Source organism: Anastrepha ludens, chromosome 6 (assembly GCF_028408465.1).
Source record: "Anastrepha ludens isolate Willacy chromosome 6, idAnaLude1.1, whole genome shotgun sequence".
Lineage (NCBI taxonomy): Eukaryota > Metazoa > Arthropoda > Insecta > Diptera > Tephritidae > Anastrepha > Anastrepha ludens.
Genome location: NC_071502.1, coordinates 112,774,926 through 112,794,793, shown reverse-complemented (window position 1 = coordinate 112,794,793; position 19,868 = coordinate 112,774,926). Strand labels below are relative to the sequence as shown.

Sequence of the window (19,868 nt, the reverse complement as noted above, 5' to 3'; positions counted from 1 at the left end):
GTAGAAGTGATTAGCTTGGGGTTTTTAAATATCATATTTATATGACAATTTTATGATATGGAAATATCAAAGCGACATTCAACGTTAAAATTTTTATCATGACAGAAGTTCACGAGTGAGCATCGTTTGAAAATTAATAAAAATTACTGCCGAAATTCTTTTCCGTGGCCACATTTTTAAGCCGTTTAAAATGGTTGTCGTAATCGTGTGTTAGTGGATAAATTTGTGTCATCATATTAACTTTTGTATGTTGCTGTACCAATGAGACCATGCATCGAAAACATAATAGCCCAAGGTGCTTCAGTGAAAATGCACCAAATTGGGTCGCCGTTTCTAGAAATTGGAACGAAAGATGTTCGGCTTAATATTCAATTCCTGGACAATGGAAAAACTGCTTCATAACCGCCCATTGACCTACCAGAACGTAATTGCTGGCATCACCGCTTTGCTGTTGCAACCGATGTTGTATTGGGCCCATAGACGGCAGTATACATTTTTTGGCGCCTGAGTCGACTGTTCACCTTCGTCATAGTGGTACTGGAGTGTGCATCGAATTTTCGCTGGTTTTGCATGGTTTCACCAAATACCAAACAGTCAAAGAACTTTCTTTTTGAAGTGTATTATTTATTAGTCAGAATTCTCAAAAAATTGTTTTTTCTGTATTTTCTTAAAGTATAATATCCTTCAAATATTGTGTGAAAATTTGAAATGAGTCCGACAAATACTTTTCGAGTTATTCATCAATTAACAAAGGGCGCTCCGGCAAAACTTTAAATGCGTTATTCTCTAAACTATGTTTTTAGAACTGGTGATCACTGTAACTTAAAAACCGCTTCGTAGATTTCAATAAAATTTATACTGCTTTTAAAAACATAAAAATTCGTGCCCGATCCAAGGATTTTTCCTTTTTAAATTTCGATTATTTTTAAACAATTAATTGTCGGTTTTTTCTCGAAATTCTGAAAAATATTTCCTGAGGCCGCCATATTGTTAATTTTGAAAAAAATAAACTATTAATAAAACTAATTTCACTTCTTCAATTGATTTTAGATTAAATTCCGAGGACTTGTGATGATCACCGCAAGATACTTCTGGAGAAACGCGCTCCACACAAACAGCGATAACGTTTACAATTATAAATTTTTTTTTTTGAAATTTTGCTAAAGTCTAGTCGAAACATGATGTACAGGGTGAACGATATGAAGTGTTACCAACTTCACACTGCTTGTATCTGTAAAACAGCTCATGACATCAACGTCAAAATTGTTCTAATGACAGTTCAATATATTGGTTATAAGCCATCATAAGCGCTTGCGTCTCAGTTTTGTTGAATTTTTTTTTTCTGTGATGGAATTCAAACGTAATAGTGTGATTGCGTTATATTTGGCCGGAAAATCACAACCAGCCATTGTTCGTGAGCTCAGTCATCTCAAAGTGAATAAAATGTTTGTGTATCGGAATATAAAACGTTACAATGATACTGGTAGCATTGCAAAACGCTATGGATGTGGACACAAAAAAAAAACCGCAACAACGCCAGAAATGGTTCGGAAAGTGAAGGCTCGAGTTGAACGAAACCCACGTCAAAGTGGAAGAAAAATGGCCAAAAAACTGAAACTATCGCAAGACAGCATTCGACGCATTTTGAAAAATGAGCTCAAGGTCAAGGCTTACAAGTTCCAAAAAGCACACGAAATTTCACCCCAGCAAAAAAAAATTCGGTCCGAAAGAGCAAAGGAGTTTTTACGCTTGCACGAACGAGGCGAATTTCCTAACATTGTGTTTTCTGATGAAAAAAATTTCCCAATTGAGCAGTTCATAAACACTCAAAACGATCGTGTTTACTTGACCGAACGCTCACACGAGAATTTGAGCCTACGTATGGTCACTCGAAGCAATTTCCCATCGCAAGTAATGGGTTGGGCCGCAGTGACCGCTGATGGACGCTCTCCAATCGTTTTTATCGAGTCTGGTGTCAAAGTGAATGCGACTTATTATCGGGAAAATGTTTTAGAAGCTGCTTTAGAGCCGTGGACACGCAAACATTTCGGTTGTAGACCATGGACGTTCCAACAGGACTCGGCACCTTCTCATAAAGCTCGTGTGAACCAAGAATGGTTAAAAAATCATGTTTCACACTTCATTTCGTCCACACAATGGCTTTCGAATTCGCCAGACGCAAATCCAATGGACTATCCTATCTGGTCCATTTGGGAGAGCAAGGTGAGGACTAAAAAATATGCCAGTATGGATGTGCTGAAAAAAGTGATTATACGAGAATGGGCCAAAATACCTCAAGATCATATTCGTGCAATATGCAACTCATTTTTTGACCGTTTCAAGGGAAAAGGTAGTCACATCGAGCTAAAGCGAATATATGTTAAAATTGTAAACATTTTTGAATAATTTTATCTTTGAAATCAATAAAAACTAATTTCACACAAAAAAGATATGGTGTTTTGAATAGGTAACACTTCATATTGTTCACCCTGTCTTAATGTTATGTTTTTATTTTTGTAAAATAAAGCAATCGACTAGCAAAAAAAAATGATTGAAAACCATCATTTTTACGGGCCTCTGACCCTAACCCCTTAAATCGCCGTATAATATAACTTGTGTATAATATAACTCATAAGTTATGGCTTACTAAAAGAATCTAGCACTAAATCCGATACTATCACCAAATTTCTATTTTTCTAATCGTAAACGTCACAGGGAAAACAGCTGAATGTTTCTAAAATACAAGGGACAGTTTTCGATTTCAAATTCGCGATAAGAGAAACAGTATTCAGGCAGATTTTGCTTCAAGTTCGCGCTCTGCCGTCAGCCTTATTTATCAGGAAACTCAATAGAACCGGTATGTAATGCAAAAAAGATTACAATAGACTTTGCTTCTGTTACTTTAATCACCTATTCATACGCGCTAAACCAGCTCGCATCAATCTTTAGCTCTAAACCTATCGCTAAGTGGATTTTCTATCGACTATAGCTAAATATATCCAAGATTTCTCAAACAAAAAATATTGTAATTTTGTAATTGAAAAATTTTAATAGTGTTTTTGTGCCTGCGTAGTTAGGATTAAATATTAAATATACGCACACGCTAGGCACATACACACACGCATATGTGCATATCTTATCAATAAAAAATTTTATCGGTGTCGACCCATTAATCAGCAATAACTACGATTGACAATCAATTTGCTTTATCGGGGTGATCGGGTGAAAGTTTCATATTAGTGCTTGGCGAGGCAAGAGGCTGTAGAGACGAGAGTGTTCGGCTAGTGTTAAATTCAATGCTGCACTTTGCGCCGGTAGTTCCTAATCAGTTTGATTTCGAGTTTAAGCGAATATTGTTGGTGATATTAATAAATAAACAAAGCATAAGGGAAATTTATGGAAATCGATAAAATACCAAAAACAAATGTTATGTTAAAAATTGTGTTTTAAACTCAGGGGGAATAAGCTGGCTATATAAAAATATATAAAAAGAGAAAAAAAATCTCATTAAAATTTAATAGTATTAAACCACCTTGGAAAGTGTATTCTTTAAATTATTTTATTCTTAACTGTGGCTTAAAGTAATGATTTAAAAGCTGGTTGAATGACAAACTATTAATCAAAATATAGTAATATTAATTTAATAATAATAATTTAATAAAAAAGTAGCAATAGAAAATAATTTTTTTTATAATTTTTCATATAGATCTGTGTTCACAATAATAGCAGCGCGACATATTACAAAGTTTTGACTATTTAGGTATTTATTTTTTATTGACATTTTTTTTATTTTTTCATAAAAAAATAGTTTATCCTACAAAAAGCCATTTATGTAGCTTAAAGCTTCAAACTTTGTACAAAATTTAACGAATTTTCATAAAAATTTTGAATAATAAGAATGTTTAATCCGAATACTTAGAAAAATTTCAAGTACGAAGTTTTGTAGCCCATTGGATTTGGTATAATACAGTGCCAATTTGAAAGGGCTCGAAATTCGCGTTGATTTTTTATAATTTTTTTTTCCCAACAGAGTTGGTATTAAGGTATAAAGGTATTACGTATGGAACAAAATATCGGCCAAATGGCCGCCGCGGCCTCGGCGGCACACCTCCATCCGATGGTCCAAATTTTCGATGACGCTGAGGCATAATTGAGGTTCTATGCCGTAAATGTGCCGAATTATCTCATCCTTTAGCTCTTGAATTGTTGCTGGCTTATCGACGTTTCTGTTCTTTCAAATAACCCGAAGAAAGAAATCTAACGGTGTCAAATCACATGATCTTGGCGGCCGCGACGTGAGATTATTCGGCCATCAAGAGAGCCATTGTTTCGTTAGCTGCGTGACAAGTGGCACCGTCCTGTTGAAACAACATATCGTCCACATCCATATCTTCCAATTCGGACCATAAAAAGTTCGTTATCATCTCACGATAGCGAACACTATTCACAGTTACTGCATGACCGGCCTCATTTTGGAAAAAATACGGCCCAATGATGCCGCCGGCCCATAAACCGCACCAAACAGTCACTCTTTGTGGGTGCATTGGTTTTTCGGCAATCACTCTTGGATTATCATTCGCCCAAATGCGGTAATTTTGCTTATTGACGAATCCACTGAGGTGAAAATGTGTCTCATCACTGAAGATGATTTTCCTCACGAAGTGCGCGATATGCACCTGAATAACTTTAACGCGTTACTCGATTGTTTATCTTTCCATGGTTCAAATTGAGTTAGTCTGAAATCGAAAAATGTCAAATGAAATGCAGCAAAAGGTTGACGTTTAGGTGTGGTTCACATTTAACATCTGACATTTAACCACTCCTTCTTTACAAAACTTCGATTATTCGTTCGGAAAAATAAAAACCAACAACACCGTCAAAAAAAAAGTTTTCAAAAATCAACTCGAACTTTGAGCGTCTTTAGACTGGCACAATATTTCACTAATATTAGATGTGCTATAAAACTGCATACTTAAAATTTTTCCAAAAATTCCAACTAAAAATTTGAAATTTGGATGAAATTTTTAAAATTTTTGAAAGTATTATACAAAGACGTAAACTTTGAGTTGTATAGTTTTTATTGTAGTGTGAACTGTATTTTTATAAAAAAAAATGAAATAAATAAAATTAAAATTAAATAAATAGTCAAAACTTTGCAATATGTGGCGCTGCTATTAGTGTGAACACAAGTGTATTGTTTATCCTGGAAACGTGTTTTAGGTATGTGCCGAACTAGGTGCTATTGTTGTGTCACCCGAATAAAGGACAACGATATGTTCGCTGGTTCAACTGCCGAGGAGACCAACCGCAAATAAACCAAACAAAATGTTTGATATTTACTGTTCTCCACTGTGAAGCTCGCACCCAAGCAGCGGCAACAGGATTACATTTCCATTTGGTTTATGTTCATTCGCATACGTACACATACGTTATTTCGTGCTGATTTTGCCCATTAAAATGTTTATCATTATTTGTGGCTTAAAAGCTATTCACTGCTACGCCTACTCCCCTTTCAATAAATTGCGTACTAGGTTTTGATGACTTTCACAAATTTGCTTCAAACTTCTGAATATTTTTGTTTAGAAATTAAATATAAAAATAAAAAGTAATTAATTCTAGATTTCTAAATTTTCTTTCAAATGTTTCTTTACAGTTATATCTTTTGTTAAACCGTCTTTAAAGAAAATTCTAAGCAAAAACAGTTGAAAAATCGTTCTGGTTCAAAATCATATACTTAATACCATATTCGGTTCAAGAACAAAATCTCCATAAAATGGCACAAATTCGACCATTGGCACCTGAATTGGCTGCGGTCGCCGCCACCGAACTCAACGAAGTGGAATCACGTATCGCCGGCGACATTGTCGAACTGCGTCAGTGGATCGAAGATCAGCCATATTTGACAGCGCGCACCGATGATCAATTCCTTGTGGGTTTCCTGCGTTTTTGCAAATACAATATGGATGATGCAAAGAAACGCATCGATTACTATTACACATACAAAACGACAGCCGGCGATTTGCTGAAGAGTCGATGCCTTGACGATAAAGTTTACGGCATCTGCCGTGCGGGGTGAGTTCATGAGATTGGCAGACCTATGAACCTATTTTTTTATTAATTACTTTTTTCCTCCACAGCATATTCGCTACACTTCCGAAGCCAGCAGGTCCTGGCGGTCCACGCATACACTTCACACGTATGGGCCAAATTGATACTTCTCTTTATACGGCCAAAGATATCTTCCGTTATATAATGTTCCGTTCCGAAATTGAGGCCAACACCGATGATAATTGGATTATTAGCGGTGTACTTGAGATAATCGATTTCTCCAAAATCCCATATGCGTTGTTACGTCAATTCGAACCGAATTTATTCAAAAAGATGGCCGCATTCTTAGAATATGGCGTGCCTACTAATCTCGTGGGTACACACATCGTAAATGCTTCCATGGATGCCCTAATCATTTTAAATTTAGTGCGCTTAGTTATGAAACAAAAGGAATTGGTGAGTGAATGATGACCAAACTTACCATTAAATAGAAAGAACAATAGGGGGTGAGTGATGGATAAATAAAATTTAAAAAGTTTTTATAGTTAGTTTAAGATTAAGTGTCAGGCAGATCAATGGGTTTGCACTTAAAACAAAATAGTTTAACGAAGAGGTTAACTGCTACTGTAGAATCACAATGGAAACGGCAACGGTTTAAGTGAGTTGGCTTAAGGACCGACTACCACTTCTATTTACTTACCTACCAGGCAAATGCGTTAGATTTCGAAATTGCGAGATGCAAAAAGATTGGTTTTCGAAACTACTTGGTTTCGATTTTATTAAGACTGGACGTATGTTTGTTTTTATTTTTGCTGCAAGAGCGTGAAACACTTTGCAAACGCTTTTAGAGAATGCTGCTGAAGTGGCAGCGTAATATATTGCATTATTTTGACTATTTATATATTTTTTATTTAATAGTGTTTTCTTTTTTTATACTAAAATAATAACGATTTCAGTTTTAGAAAAATTCTAGGCCTGCAGTTTTGTAGCCCATTAAATTTTAGCATAATAATAACCATCCACAAAAAATATAAAAAAAACAATTCATTTATCAGTTTTTAGTCACTTTAAAATTGCTTTTTATACTAAAATTCCATGGACTGTTTACATAAAAAGTTTAAATTTTTATGAAAATTTGTTGAATTTATTTTCAATTTTGTTCAAAGCTTGAAACTTAAAGTTATAAGGCTTTTGTGGTATATAAAGGGTTTTCCAATAAGAGATGTTATTTTGAAATTCAAAGAAAAACGATATTTTTTAATATATAGTAAATGATCGGATGTTTATTTCATTATAAAGAGGAAGGTATGCCATTAATGGTGGAAAATAACATCAGGCAAATGCCCACCACGACCATGAAATTTTCCATAACCGAATTGCAAAATGGCTACCCTATGTCCTCGATAGCCTCACGAATTCCATCGTTGAGGTCTTGAATCGACCCTGGGCTGTTGGTGTGTTGGCGTAGAGCTTCTCTTTCACGTGGCCCCAAAGAAAAAAGTCACAAGGTGTTAAATCACAAGATCTCGGTGGCCAATTGTGATCACCTCTTCGAGAGAAAACACGGTGCGGAAACCTTTCCCGTAAAAGATCAATGGTTTTGTTGCTTGTGTGGCACGTAGCGCCGTCTTGTTGAAAATAAACGTTGCCCAGATCAATACCATCCAATGCCGGCCATAAAAAATCATTAATCATCTCTCCTGTTTAACACCTAACACCTGTAATTGGAAACCCTTACTATATTTTTTATAAAAAATTAAATAAAAAATAAATAAATAATCAAAACCTTGCAGTATGTCGCGCAAGTATATGCGTTTCGCGCCAAAATATTTTGTACCATACATTGTACAAATCTCCAAACGCAATAAAAACCTGTGGACCTGTACAATGCTAGCATAGAGCCCATTATTGTAGGTTCATGATATTGTACATAAAACACATACGTTTTTGGGAAAGCTGTAGGAGGAAAAGTCTATGGCTGAAAAGTTAGTGTGGCTGGTTTGGTTAGCGCAGAGCCGCATAGAGCGTGAACTAATTTCAAAAAAGGTCCAAACAAATAAGGCCCAAATGCAAGTAAAGGGTGTTAAATTAGGTGTATCGGATTTTAAATTGAAATGAAACAACGAAAATTCAAATTGATTGGACAATCTTTAATATTTGTGTGCCTCTACACGACGCATGATGACATTTATATTTTAAAGATAATCCCTTTCAAATGTTGGTCGCAACTGCGCCGTAAACACCAATTTTGAATGACTCACTAGAGGACTTCGGTCGGTATATCGTGAATAACATTAGTAATGTTGGCTTCCAATGCCTCAATCAAAGTTGGTTTATCCACAAAGCATTTAGATTTTACATACCCCCACAAATAAAAGCCCAAAGATGTGATATTACATGATCTTGGTGGCTAATCCATTGGTCTGAGACGAGAGATTGTTTCACGGGCTGTGTGGCAATTAGCGCCGTCTTGTTGGAATCAAATGTTGTGGAGATCACGGGCTTCAATTTCCGTCACCTGGCATGAAAACGTCGTTTATCATGGCGCGATATCGTTCACCATTCACTGTTACATTGGCGCCAGACTGATCCTTGAAGAAATATGTGCCAATGATTCCCTCAGCTCATAGGTCGCACCAAAAGGTTGTTTTTCAAAGGATGTAATTAATGGCTTTTCTTGGTTGCGAGTTGTTTTTCAGCCCAAATACGGCAATTTTGGCCATCGCTGATCGCCAAAGTGATCTCTGTCAAAAAAAATCTCTTGAAAAAAGTACCTCCATTCTGATCACCTGTATCTGTTTAAAAATTAAACAAAAAAAGCAAAACTCAATTGAAAGTGAGTAGACCACTTCTGTGGAACAAAGATATAGTTCAGAGTTTCTTTTTTTACAATAGGTCCAAAATTTGGTTACAAAAGTCTGTATATATATATATAATTGGCGCGTACACCCTTTTTTTGGGTGTTTGGCCGAGCTTCTCCTCCTATTTGTGGTGTGCGTCTTGATATTGTTCCACAAATGGAGGTCAGTTTCAAGCCGACTCCGAACGGCAGATATTTTTATGAGGAGCTTTTTCATGGCAGAAATACACTCGGAAGTTTGCCATTGCCTGCCGAGGGGCGACCGCTATTAGAAAAATGTTTTTCTTAATTTTTGGTGTTTCACCGAGATTCGAACCGACGTTCTCTTTGTGAATTCCGAATGGTAGTCACGCACCAACCCATTCGGCTACGGCGGCCGCCAAGTCTCTATAATACCTGTAAAAAAAATTATAAGTCCATTTCAAATAGAAATTTTATTATGAATGCTCCGTAGTAGAATTTCATGAATCATTTTTGTGGCACATTTTAACCCCCTAGCTTATCTTTCTTATGAAAAACACAAAAACACGACATTTGAGGACTTAAATGTTCCATGAGAACATTTCTTGCAAAATTTCAGTAGATGCTACAAAAGGCGCAAAACCCGTAAATTCAAGTTTTACTTGTATTTGGCAGAAATACTCGTCTACCCAAAAAGGTGTTATATTGAGTGCAATTTGAGAGAGATAGGTGGAATATAGAAAATACAGCACTGAAATACATTTGTACATAAATCTCTTTATCGTTTTTTTTTTCTATTACTAATTAAATTTCTAAATATCGACTATCATGCGCACAGCTCCACATACATTCAACGCTGGAGTCTCTACAAAAAGCCATTGGAAAGGAGTACCTACCCGTCGAATATGGTGGCAGTAATGGTAGCTACGATGAGGCCATGGCAAATTACGAACAACAGCTCAATGAATACAGCGACTATTTCAATGAGGATGAAAAGTATGGAGTCGATGAGAAATTGCGACAAAGTGAGTCTACAGTAGGAGCCAATAAGACGCCGCCCTCACCAGCATCGCCGCCATCGCCCAAATGTGTGAGTGTACCTGAGGGGTCTTTTCGTAAATTGAATATCGATTAAATTAAAAATATATATAAATATACACATAAATTTAACGAAAGAAAAGCACTATATAAAGAAACGACCAACGTACGTTATAATGAAATGGACAAACAAAAAAGTAACCACAAACAAAACAAAAAAAAAACAAAAAACCAATAAAAAAATTAAAACAAAAAAACCAAACAAACACATAGAAAAAACTAATACGAAGCCGAATTGGCAGCGGCGGAAATATAAATAGTTTTTCGTTCTTTTGTGCGTTCGTGAAATAAGTGAAAATAATAATTAAAAAAAAAAAAAAAAAAATTAAGTAAAAGAGTTAAACTAACAAAAGGAGATCAACCACTGCGTAAATAGTAACAGAAGAAATCATTAACTCCGAATATTAGTGTTATTTAGTGACGTATTGTAATTATTACTGAGTTTTCATACACGGAGCCAACAAACTAACTAATGCATAGAGCAACCAGACAAACGAAAAATTAATAGTAAAATTTTATGAAAGCTGCACTACACGCGGAAGCTGAAATACAAAAAGCAATAGCAACTATTGCAATTATATTTACTTAAATAGAATGTTGACATAAGAGTACACATAACCCTAAAAAAAACAATATATATATATATAGTATAATGTGTATATATGCATACATACATATAATACAAATACAACTACATATATACATATATGCAGAATACTTGAAGAGGACCCATATATATATACACACACACAGATCCATATAAAGCAACATTTTTTAAATGCTTCATTCACATACATATTTTATGCAGATGTAAACATTTATTTTTGGGAACGATTTTTTGTGAATGTACATACCTACATATATATATAACTATATGTATATGTTTTAAGTGCGAGGTGGATTTTGGAAGGAGTAGATATCTTGTGAAATTAAAATTTGTGAACAACAAAAAATATATATATTACATACATAAATACATAAATAATATAAATACATACACACATACATATATATAATACAATATATACACACAAAAATTCCAAAAACAAAACGAAAAAAACTAAAATAAGAAAAAAGTAATTTTGCATTGCAAATAACTCATTGTAGGTATATATGAACATATATACATACATACATACATTTATATGTACATGCATAATACTGTGCTGTGTGTTAATCATTACCAATTTAAGTGAAACTAAAAAGAACTAACACTATAAAATATTATTAATTGTATTCAATTACGCGAATTCCATTTTCTGTGTAACATTTTTTGTTATATCACTAAGCATTTAATTGTTGAACGTGGTGTTCCGAATATTGCCTGTGGAAAAAACCAAAATATCGTTGAGATTTCTGACTAAGCTGAACATTTTTCTTTGAAATTTAAGTACAACTAAATGTATAACTTCGTTCCGATCGAATTTGTTTTCATTTTCATTTCCAATAAAAAATGTTTCTCATAACTTAATCATTCGACCAGCTTCGCTATACATTTTATTGCAGCAAGCAATCTTATTAAAAAAAAAAACGATTGGAACTTATCGGAAAAAATTTGAATTTTAGACATTAATTGTGTATTTCTTAGCTTGCAATGCTTTTAAGGCGAAGGTGTATTAATGTAAAATGCTAATTTACTTATTGTAATCATTTCATCAGCATTGAAAACCCAATCTTTGTAGTTCATACAATTTTTAATTTCACTAACAAATGAAAAAAAAACAAGATATCCTACTAAACATTATAAGTAAGTTTATGCTTATGCATTAACACAATTCGGTATTACATTACATACATACTTAAGCTTTTTAACCGTCCTTCCTACACGAGAAGAACCTATATGAAAAAAGGCATTGATTTAATTTTTTAATTATTTTTTTTGTGATGATTCTGAGCTGTAAGTGATTTTTCTACGCATATGTGTATTTTTTTTTTTTAATTTTAAGCATTCTTATATTATTTTTTTTTTGCGGTGAGATTGGGTTAAAAATGCCTTCGCACCATATAGTAACCGTCGTTTCTACGTGTGTGATGATTCCACTAAAAATGTCCCTTCTCTTGGATTTTTCCCTCCACCCCGGGACTGCTTCCGCATTGCTTCGAGGTAGAGGGCCAAGACGGCGTCCTAAAAAGGCCACTTATTTACTCACCCTGTGTCCAGGGTCGCCTATTTTGAGAAACCTATACTCAATGTTCTTCAGCAGAAGTTTCCATTTCGCGCTTCTTTGTTCGTATAATAGCCTTCACGACATTTGCGACGGCATTCCATATTTCTTCGTCTATCATCATTTTCTCGATTATTCCTTCAGATGTAAATACACCAATAGCTCGTTGCAATAGCTATGTTCCACCTCTCGCATTTAAAGAATGTGTGCTCCGCATCATCATACGCAGTATCTCCATATCTCTCACATGTTATAAGTAATTAGCTACGGCAGGGAGTTCTCATATGAAATTTAAAACACCTGAAAGAATGTAAATTTTACTTTTGAAGGCAGGCGACCGTCTCTTTTTCCAGACGAGGGTGTTTAAAATGCGCGACGCATCATCATATTCGCCGTCTCAGCATTGGTATGCATGTCATTTTTTGAGACCACAGCCCAAAGCAGAGGAGGAAAGGTGAATAAAGCAAGGTGTGCCGCAGGCTGGTGTCCTTTCACTCTTGCTTTTCCACTTCTTTATCTCGAAACTTCGCGAAACACCAGCACAGTTTCACTGGTCTCGTAAGCTGACGCTTGTTCGTTAATGGCGTCCGGTAGAGACTTTAGTTCCAAAGTGAACTTTTATCTCACCTGCGACCTTTTTATCATCTGGACGAAGAGGTTCAAACGGCAAACAACAACAGCAACAACAACAACAACAACCGTTAACAACCCCAAACTTTTGAGTGTCACCTTCGATAGTTTGCTCTGCTACAGCAACAACAACAACATATACTAAAACCCTCCCTGGTTTGAAACCGCTTTCGCATTGATTCAGAGTGGTGTTGCATATTTCTCATGGCATTAATCTCTGTCTGTACACCAGACGTCCAGGTCCTGCTTTTTCAACCGAAGAATATTTTTAAATATGTTGATGCTTTCTCGCATTCCCTCACCGCGTATCACTTTGTTGATTATATTTCCAGTGGTTATATGGCCGATTGCCTTCTCTAATGTTCGTCGTTCTTATTTCCAACTCGAGTGTGTTCAGCGTCATCTTCGGCTGCAGCGCCGTATATGCATTCCTCATTTTGAACATAAATACCTAAAATACCCCGACAGTATTTGGGTTGTGTAAAGTTTACTTCATCGAAGTTTCCGCTGCGCCATGTGCTGCATATCATTTATTAGTCTCGCTCTCCATGTACCTCGCGATTCATATCTCTAATGGTCTTGCCATAGTCTTAGCGTTTCTTCTTTTATTTCTCGCTCTGCAGTTCTGGTACTGGTGCTTTATTTTTCCACCCACAAGCCGTCTATTATGTTTACAAGTTTTTAAACTATAAATCAATTGCGATTATATAGTAGAACAAAATGAATAAGTGCTTTTTCTTCGGTTTAATAACATCTGGCAATAGTTACGCAACAGCCGATGATAATCTTACCAGTTAATAGCATTCGAAATCCCTGATAGATTTTATTTAATCAAGCAAAATGGAAACAGAAAAGCAAAAACTAATATTTATTATTTACGAAACTTGATAAGCATAAATTTTGGTATCGCAAAGTTCGCCATTTGGTTGAGTTTCTGAAGATTATTGCTAAAAAAAAGGCGTTATATGATTTATTGGTTCCATAAAAATTCAATAATCAGTTATTTATTCAGCGCGCCATAAACTGCATAGACCACATATTTATTGAGCCATCTGAGAGAACAAAGAAAATTCATTCTACTGGGCCAAACACCTAACAGAGGGGATTGCTCAATAAAACTCAAAATAGTTGTTTAATCATCAAAATTTATTTTGTCGTCTTCAAAATAGGCTCCATTCGAAGCAATACACGTATGCAAACGATTAGTCCAGTCATCAAAGCACCTTTTAAACGCGTTTGAAGAGATCTTCTTCAGCTCCTTTAGCGAATTCTCCTTAACGGCCTCTATCGACTCAAAGCGGCGTCCGCGGAGTGGAAATTTAAGTTTTAGGAAAGGAAAACGTCCCAAGGGACTAAAGCTTGTGGATACTGTGATTGTTCGATGATATTTGTCGAGTTTTTGGTAAAAAAAATGTTCACAATATGAGCCTTGGGAGACGGTGCGTTATCATGGTGCAAGATCCATGAATTTTCTTTCCACAAATTAGGCCTCTTCCTAGGCACATTCTCTCTCGAACTTCGCATAACTTCCAAATAATATTACTTATTTACCGTAGAACCATTTGGAATGAACTACGACTGCACAACACCATGATACCCAAATAAAACGAGTAGCATGACTTTCACTTTTGACCGACTTTAACGTGGTTTTTTGGGTTTCGGCTCATGTGGATATCGCCATTCAGCCGCCTGCTGACTGGTTTGCATGTCGAATCCATACACCCACGTCTCATCACCTGTTATGATGCGCTAGCTAAACGTTGGGTCCGAATTCACAATGCTCAAGCATGTCTTCAGCCACCTTCTTCCGATGAATTTTTTGAAAGAAATTCAACTATCTTGAAACGAGTCGAGCAGCTATGCGTCTCATACCCAATTGATGGTGTAAAATGTTGCGAATTGATTCGTAAGACACTCTAAGGTCGCGAGCTACCTCCCTCAAACTTAAATAATGGTTTTCCAGCACCATTGCCTTGACTTTTTCGACGTTTCCATCCGTTGAGGAAGTCGATTGGCGACCAAATCGCGGCAAATCTTCCACGACTTCTCGGCCCTCTGCAAAGGTCTTATACTACTTGTAGACCCTTTAAGCACACTCGCCATAGGCTTTCTGCAACATTTTCAATGATTCGGCACACGAAATCCCGTTGAAACACACAAAATTTAAGACAAATTCTTTGTTCGATATTTTTATCCTTAGTGAAAATCTTAGAGCACATCTGCGGTTGACTGATATAATTAAATGCCAAAAACAAGCTAGTTGACAAATCATGCTCACACTCTGCAACACTATGGAGGACAGTTGTACCAACAATCCAGCAAAAAAAAATTTAGGCATATGTATATGTAACGCGCGGTTTTTAAATGAACAATTCCCGACATTTTTTTGACAGTATGTATGCTCTCTTCTCAGTATTTATAAAATACAAAAAAGCCAATAGACTCTTCTATGTAATAGGCAAAAGCTTCACGCATTAACGCTAGCTGTATTGATTAAAAATCAGAAAAGGCGCATACACAAAAAAAGAAAGCAAAGTACTAATTTCCAAAAAAAATTAGTAATGTGTGGTTCAAAAATGATAGACATAAAAATAATTTTTCGGCATCAGAAAATTATCTTAACTCACTTACGTTTCAGAAAATCACAAAAACTCTCCATTTGCACACACCTCAACGTGAATGAGATATTCATGTTACTTAATTACTTAATTTTAAATTAAAATTGCACATTTTTTTGGCGAAACGTAGTTTTTATTTATTTATATTTTTCATTTTTGTGCACACGATTTCTTAAGCGTTCTTAATTTTTACCTTAAAAATATTTAATTCGTAAGTTATTTTGCGGCTTTATTTTTTATATAATATTAATTCGCTTTAAATTATTTTAACCTATAATACCTATTTCTTCAAAAAAAATTATCAAAATTCTAAATATGAAAAAATCCCATTCATTGCCCTGACATTTTCTTTAATTATCAATTTACATTATTTATTTTCAGAAATCTTCCTTCAATATATGGAACTTATTAAGTTCATAAAAATTGTAATCCAAACACTATATTTACCTAATAATAAAGAAAAAATTGAAAAATGTATTACAATTTTAGAACACTGCATTTTTTGTTTTAAAAAAGGTGTATTCAAAACAAAAACAAAAATAAGCAAGTTTGTGCAAAAATCCTTTGGGCGCAAAAAGTCAAAATGTTGACGAACTGATATGTTGCAAGGGAAGGTAGTTGGAGGTAAGTATTTTTTATTATTTTTAATAAGAAAACAGCAATGCTTATCGCTCATTTACGGCAGGAGTGTCTTAATCCAAAAATCAAAAGTTTGAGAGGAACAGCTAAAACGTTCAATTTATTGGGTTGTTCGGAAAGTAATTTCGTGTTTTTTTTGTGTGGATATATCAAGCTTCGAGGTTAAACCCAGGCCTTTCAGGCGTTCATAAATAGTTGAATTTGATAAATTTAACCTCTCACCGCTCTCGCGTGTTGTTATTCACCGGTTTGCATTAACTAATGCCTTTAACGCGTCTTTATCAGCTTCAGCCGGCCTTCCAGTTCTGGTACTTGTCAACATATCTGCTTCATACGGATCGACTAATTTCTTTCTGGCTTGAACAGCATTTTTACCTTTTCTATAGTAAAAAAGTAAAATATGACGAAAGTGCTGCTTATTGCTCTCCATATTTAAAAGGGCACCGAACAAAAACTACTGCGTAAAATCCATTGAACTTATTCACACACAAAAGCCTTGTGCTATATCAGCTGTCAAAACATATAATGAAAATGCGACTTAAGAGTGAAGTTAGCTGTGAAAAAATACAACAACCGAACAACCCAATACTATGCCTCTATCACAATGGATCGACAACCATCTACCTGTAAGTGAGTTGGTGTTAAATCCCTAAGCATAAGTAAATATCGGGTGTTTTTTTATTAAGAGTTGTAGAACTTAAAATTATACAAAACAGAAATATTGTGGAAATGAATTTTGTTTTATTAAGATCCATGGTTTTCATTTTTTGAATATGATATCCGGCATACAAGTATATCCGCCGCGGCTAAGAGTTATATAATCCATTCGATTAGTCTAATTTTCGACTACTTTTCCAAATAAATCTGGCCATATGACATCAATGATAGCTTGAATATTGCAATAAATCGATTTTTAAGCGCGCTGCATGGCTAGTTGCGCCGTCTTGTTGGACCTAAAGGACGTTGACCATTCAACGTAACGGCAGCTCATTTCTTTCAAAAAGAAAAGTAAGGATCGATAATACCGCTAGTGCTCTATGAGCCTCGCGAACAGGTTTAATTTTTTTCAAAGTAAATTTTCATAATTTGGAAGCGTTGTTCTGGCGTTAAATGATTCATGATGACTTATCAGAGACTTCACTGAACAGTTTGCCATTCTCAGCTGCCATACGATAGTTGTCGATATCAATAGTTCACATGTAGCTAAAAAACACCCATTACATATATTCATCTAATGAGATACTGTTTATACAATAGCTATCGCCATAAATTTTTTACACATCACAAAAGAAGAGCTTGTGGTTACTCATCTGCCTACTCATTTACTTATTTTTGTTTGTTATAATTAACAATATCGAGGTAAATGAAAAATTTTTGAAGAAATTTTTGTCTTACACCATTTGGAAAATAATTCTAATATATTTTCTTAACGCTTTATGATTTTCAAGGAACAACACTCGCGTGCGGTGGAATACTCTAACTTACTAAACCGAGTCTTGTGCAGGTTGTGACATGTTTGTATTACATGCGACACATGAACGAATCGTGCTTGCCAATCGCTACTTGTCATTTGTATCGGCTTCTTTATATGGTTTCTTTTCTTATATTTTATAAAGCTTTATATACATTTTTTGTAAGTGTTTTATAAAACGTATCAAAAAACCCGAGCGTGAAGTGGTTAAAGTAATACAAAAACCAACTTAAGGGGACCCGGTGGTCTGGAAATTTCAAAAAATCGATTTTTTTTCGATATTTCGAAAGTATAGTATAGTTAAAAATATACTGTGAAAACTTCACGCGGGAATTCCCAACATTATACAATAGCTTCTACAGCCCATTAACTCAGTAGAGAGCGGTCCGCGCGCTCCTGTACGTCAAACTTTGAACTCATTTATCTCGAAACGACTTTTTTGGCCAGGTGTTGTCACAAAAAAGAACAAATATTCGACCGAATAGTCTAAATTTTAATATGTTGGGCACAACATCAATGGCTATCGCCCGTACTAGAATCATATTATTATTTCAATAATTTCGTATTTTTTTCATTAAAAAACTGACACAAAAAAAACCGAATTTTAGAGTGTGAAATTCAAAACCGCGCCATTTTGTAAGTTTTATGTTTTATGTTTTATTTTAGTGTCCCGTACTGACATAGCTACAGTCATACTAAGTCATAATTTTTTGGTGTTTGTGTTTAAGATAAATAGAAGAGCCAAAATGGACAACAACGTCCAGCTCCAATTTTTCAGGAGGGTGAACTTCAGAAGAAACGCCATTTTTAAATTAAAATAAACAATTGTTTTTCATTTTTGTATGTAAAATAAGTGAAATAAGTTAAAAAAGCCTAAAAAATTTAAATATCGTTCCTCATTCTTTTATTGTAAAAAAACAATTCCTGAAAATACCCTAAATTTTCGAGCGCTAGACCACCGGGACCCCTCAAGCCCTGCAAATAAGAAACTTCGTTTATTAAAAATTTTATATTTAATAAAAAATTGCGTAGATTTTTTAACTCTTTGGGGACGAGTGTCGGCATATAGCCGCCCAAATTAGTTTGTAGCTCCAAGGCTCGCGACGTCTGTCGTTCTGAGCGATAAGATACGCATAAGTATATTAAAAGAGTCACATTTTCATTCAAAGACATTAGGGGCCATTAGGGATGAAGTCTTTTCTTCCTTATAATGTAAATTTACGATGTGAGACGACGGTAGAGTCAGAACGAATTTCAGGTCATCCATTCAGTCCCTTAGGGTCACTGCAAGAGGAACCAGCAGGTTTTTTATATATCTAGAAATAATACATTAGAGAGTGATAGTTCTGACGAATATTACTTTGAATTTGATAAGCCGGAAGATGACGACATTACTTCGTCAATTTGAATGATACCACACAATGCCGGAATATAAAACGTATACATAAATACAATTAAACTTCTTTTTTTCAACTTGTTTGTTTATAATTATTTTTTGATTTCATGAAAAAATTTTCTTGTGTTAAATAAAGCCTTAGTTTTTATAACGTTTAAAAGTAACAATTTAATTCTTTTAAAACATAAAAAAAGAAAAACAAAGATTCTGTACATACTTACTGCATTCACGTAACAAAACAAATCGTACACGAAATAAACGACTTATTTTAATAAAAAAAATATATTTTTTATATTTAAAAAAAAAATTTGTCTAAAAACAGTAATTTTGTTAAACAATTTTTAGCTTGTGTGTGTGTAGTATATAGTTTATTGCGTTATTATCAAAGCATTTCAAGCTGGGTCGTCTAAGGGCCTTCGCACATCGGGTCGTATTGGCACTACGCTATCGCTACGAAAACAACTAAACACACTTTACAGGTAAGTCTTGTTTATGTTCTCGAATTGTCAGTGTTGCGCATACTTGCTGTTTGTCATCTCTTCCAATAAGATTTTATTACAACTCTTTCCTATAATTTAAAATAAATTTTGTTTTATTAAAAACCCCAGATTCCTACCAACTAATCTCGCAATTTTCGCAACTTAAAAAACAAGTTACACTCACATTTGATTTTTGTAATCTAATATCAAAGAAATAATTCAAACAGTTTTATTAAAATTTTCGTTATGCACCATCACGATCCATAAAAATCCATTGCCTACCACATACTCCTCTCATACTCACTTTTGTGTTATGAATTAAAAAAAAAAAATTCAATATATGCAGGTATATGAAATTTAGAAATTTTGAGGAAATTTGCTTTTCATTGATCTGGCAACATTTTTTATGCTTCAACTGTCCCCACTTACTAAGCTTTTAAAGCCAGACTAGACCGCAACTAAAAGCTTTTTACTAGCAAATTCTTGTAGTTTTAGTATTGCAC

At 34.7% G+C, this 19,868-nt stretch overlaps 1 protein-coding gene across 4 annotated transcripts in view; it reads left to right on the top strand.

The window, feature by feature from the left end:
• The window catches only part of LOC128868841 (clavesin-2), a 65,644-nt gene extending 49,787 nt beyond the window's left edge, over positions 1-15,857 (top strand). For 2 of the 4 annotated variants that reach the window (XM_054111381.1, XM_054111382.1), the window contains exons 2-4: positions 5,654-6,072; positions 6,138-6,504; positions 9,708-15,737. In XM_054111381.1, coding sequence (XP_053967356.1) covers positions 5,774-6,072; positions 6,138-6,504; positions 9,708-10,004 — 963 coding nt within the window. In that variant the 5' untranslated portion in view covers positions 5,654-5,773 and the 3' untranslated portion in view covers positions 10,005-15,737. Of the gene's footprint in view, positions 1-2,737; positions 2,858-5,653; positions 6,073-6,137; positions 6,505-9,707; positions 15,738-15,761 lie in introns of those variants that run through there. The other 2 variants (XM_054111384.1, XM_054111383.1) reach the window with 2 other exon arrangements.
• The last annotated feature ends 4,011 nt before the right edge of the window (positions 15,858-19,868 follow it).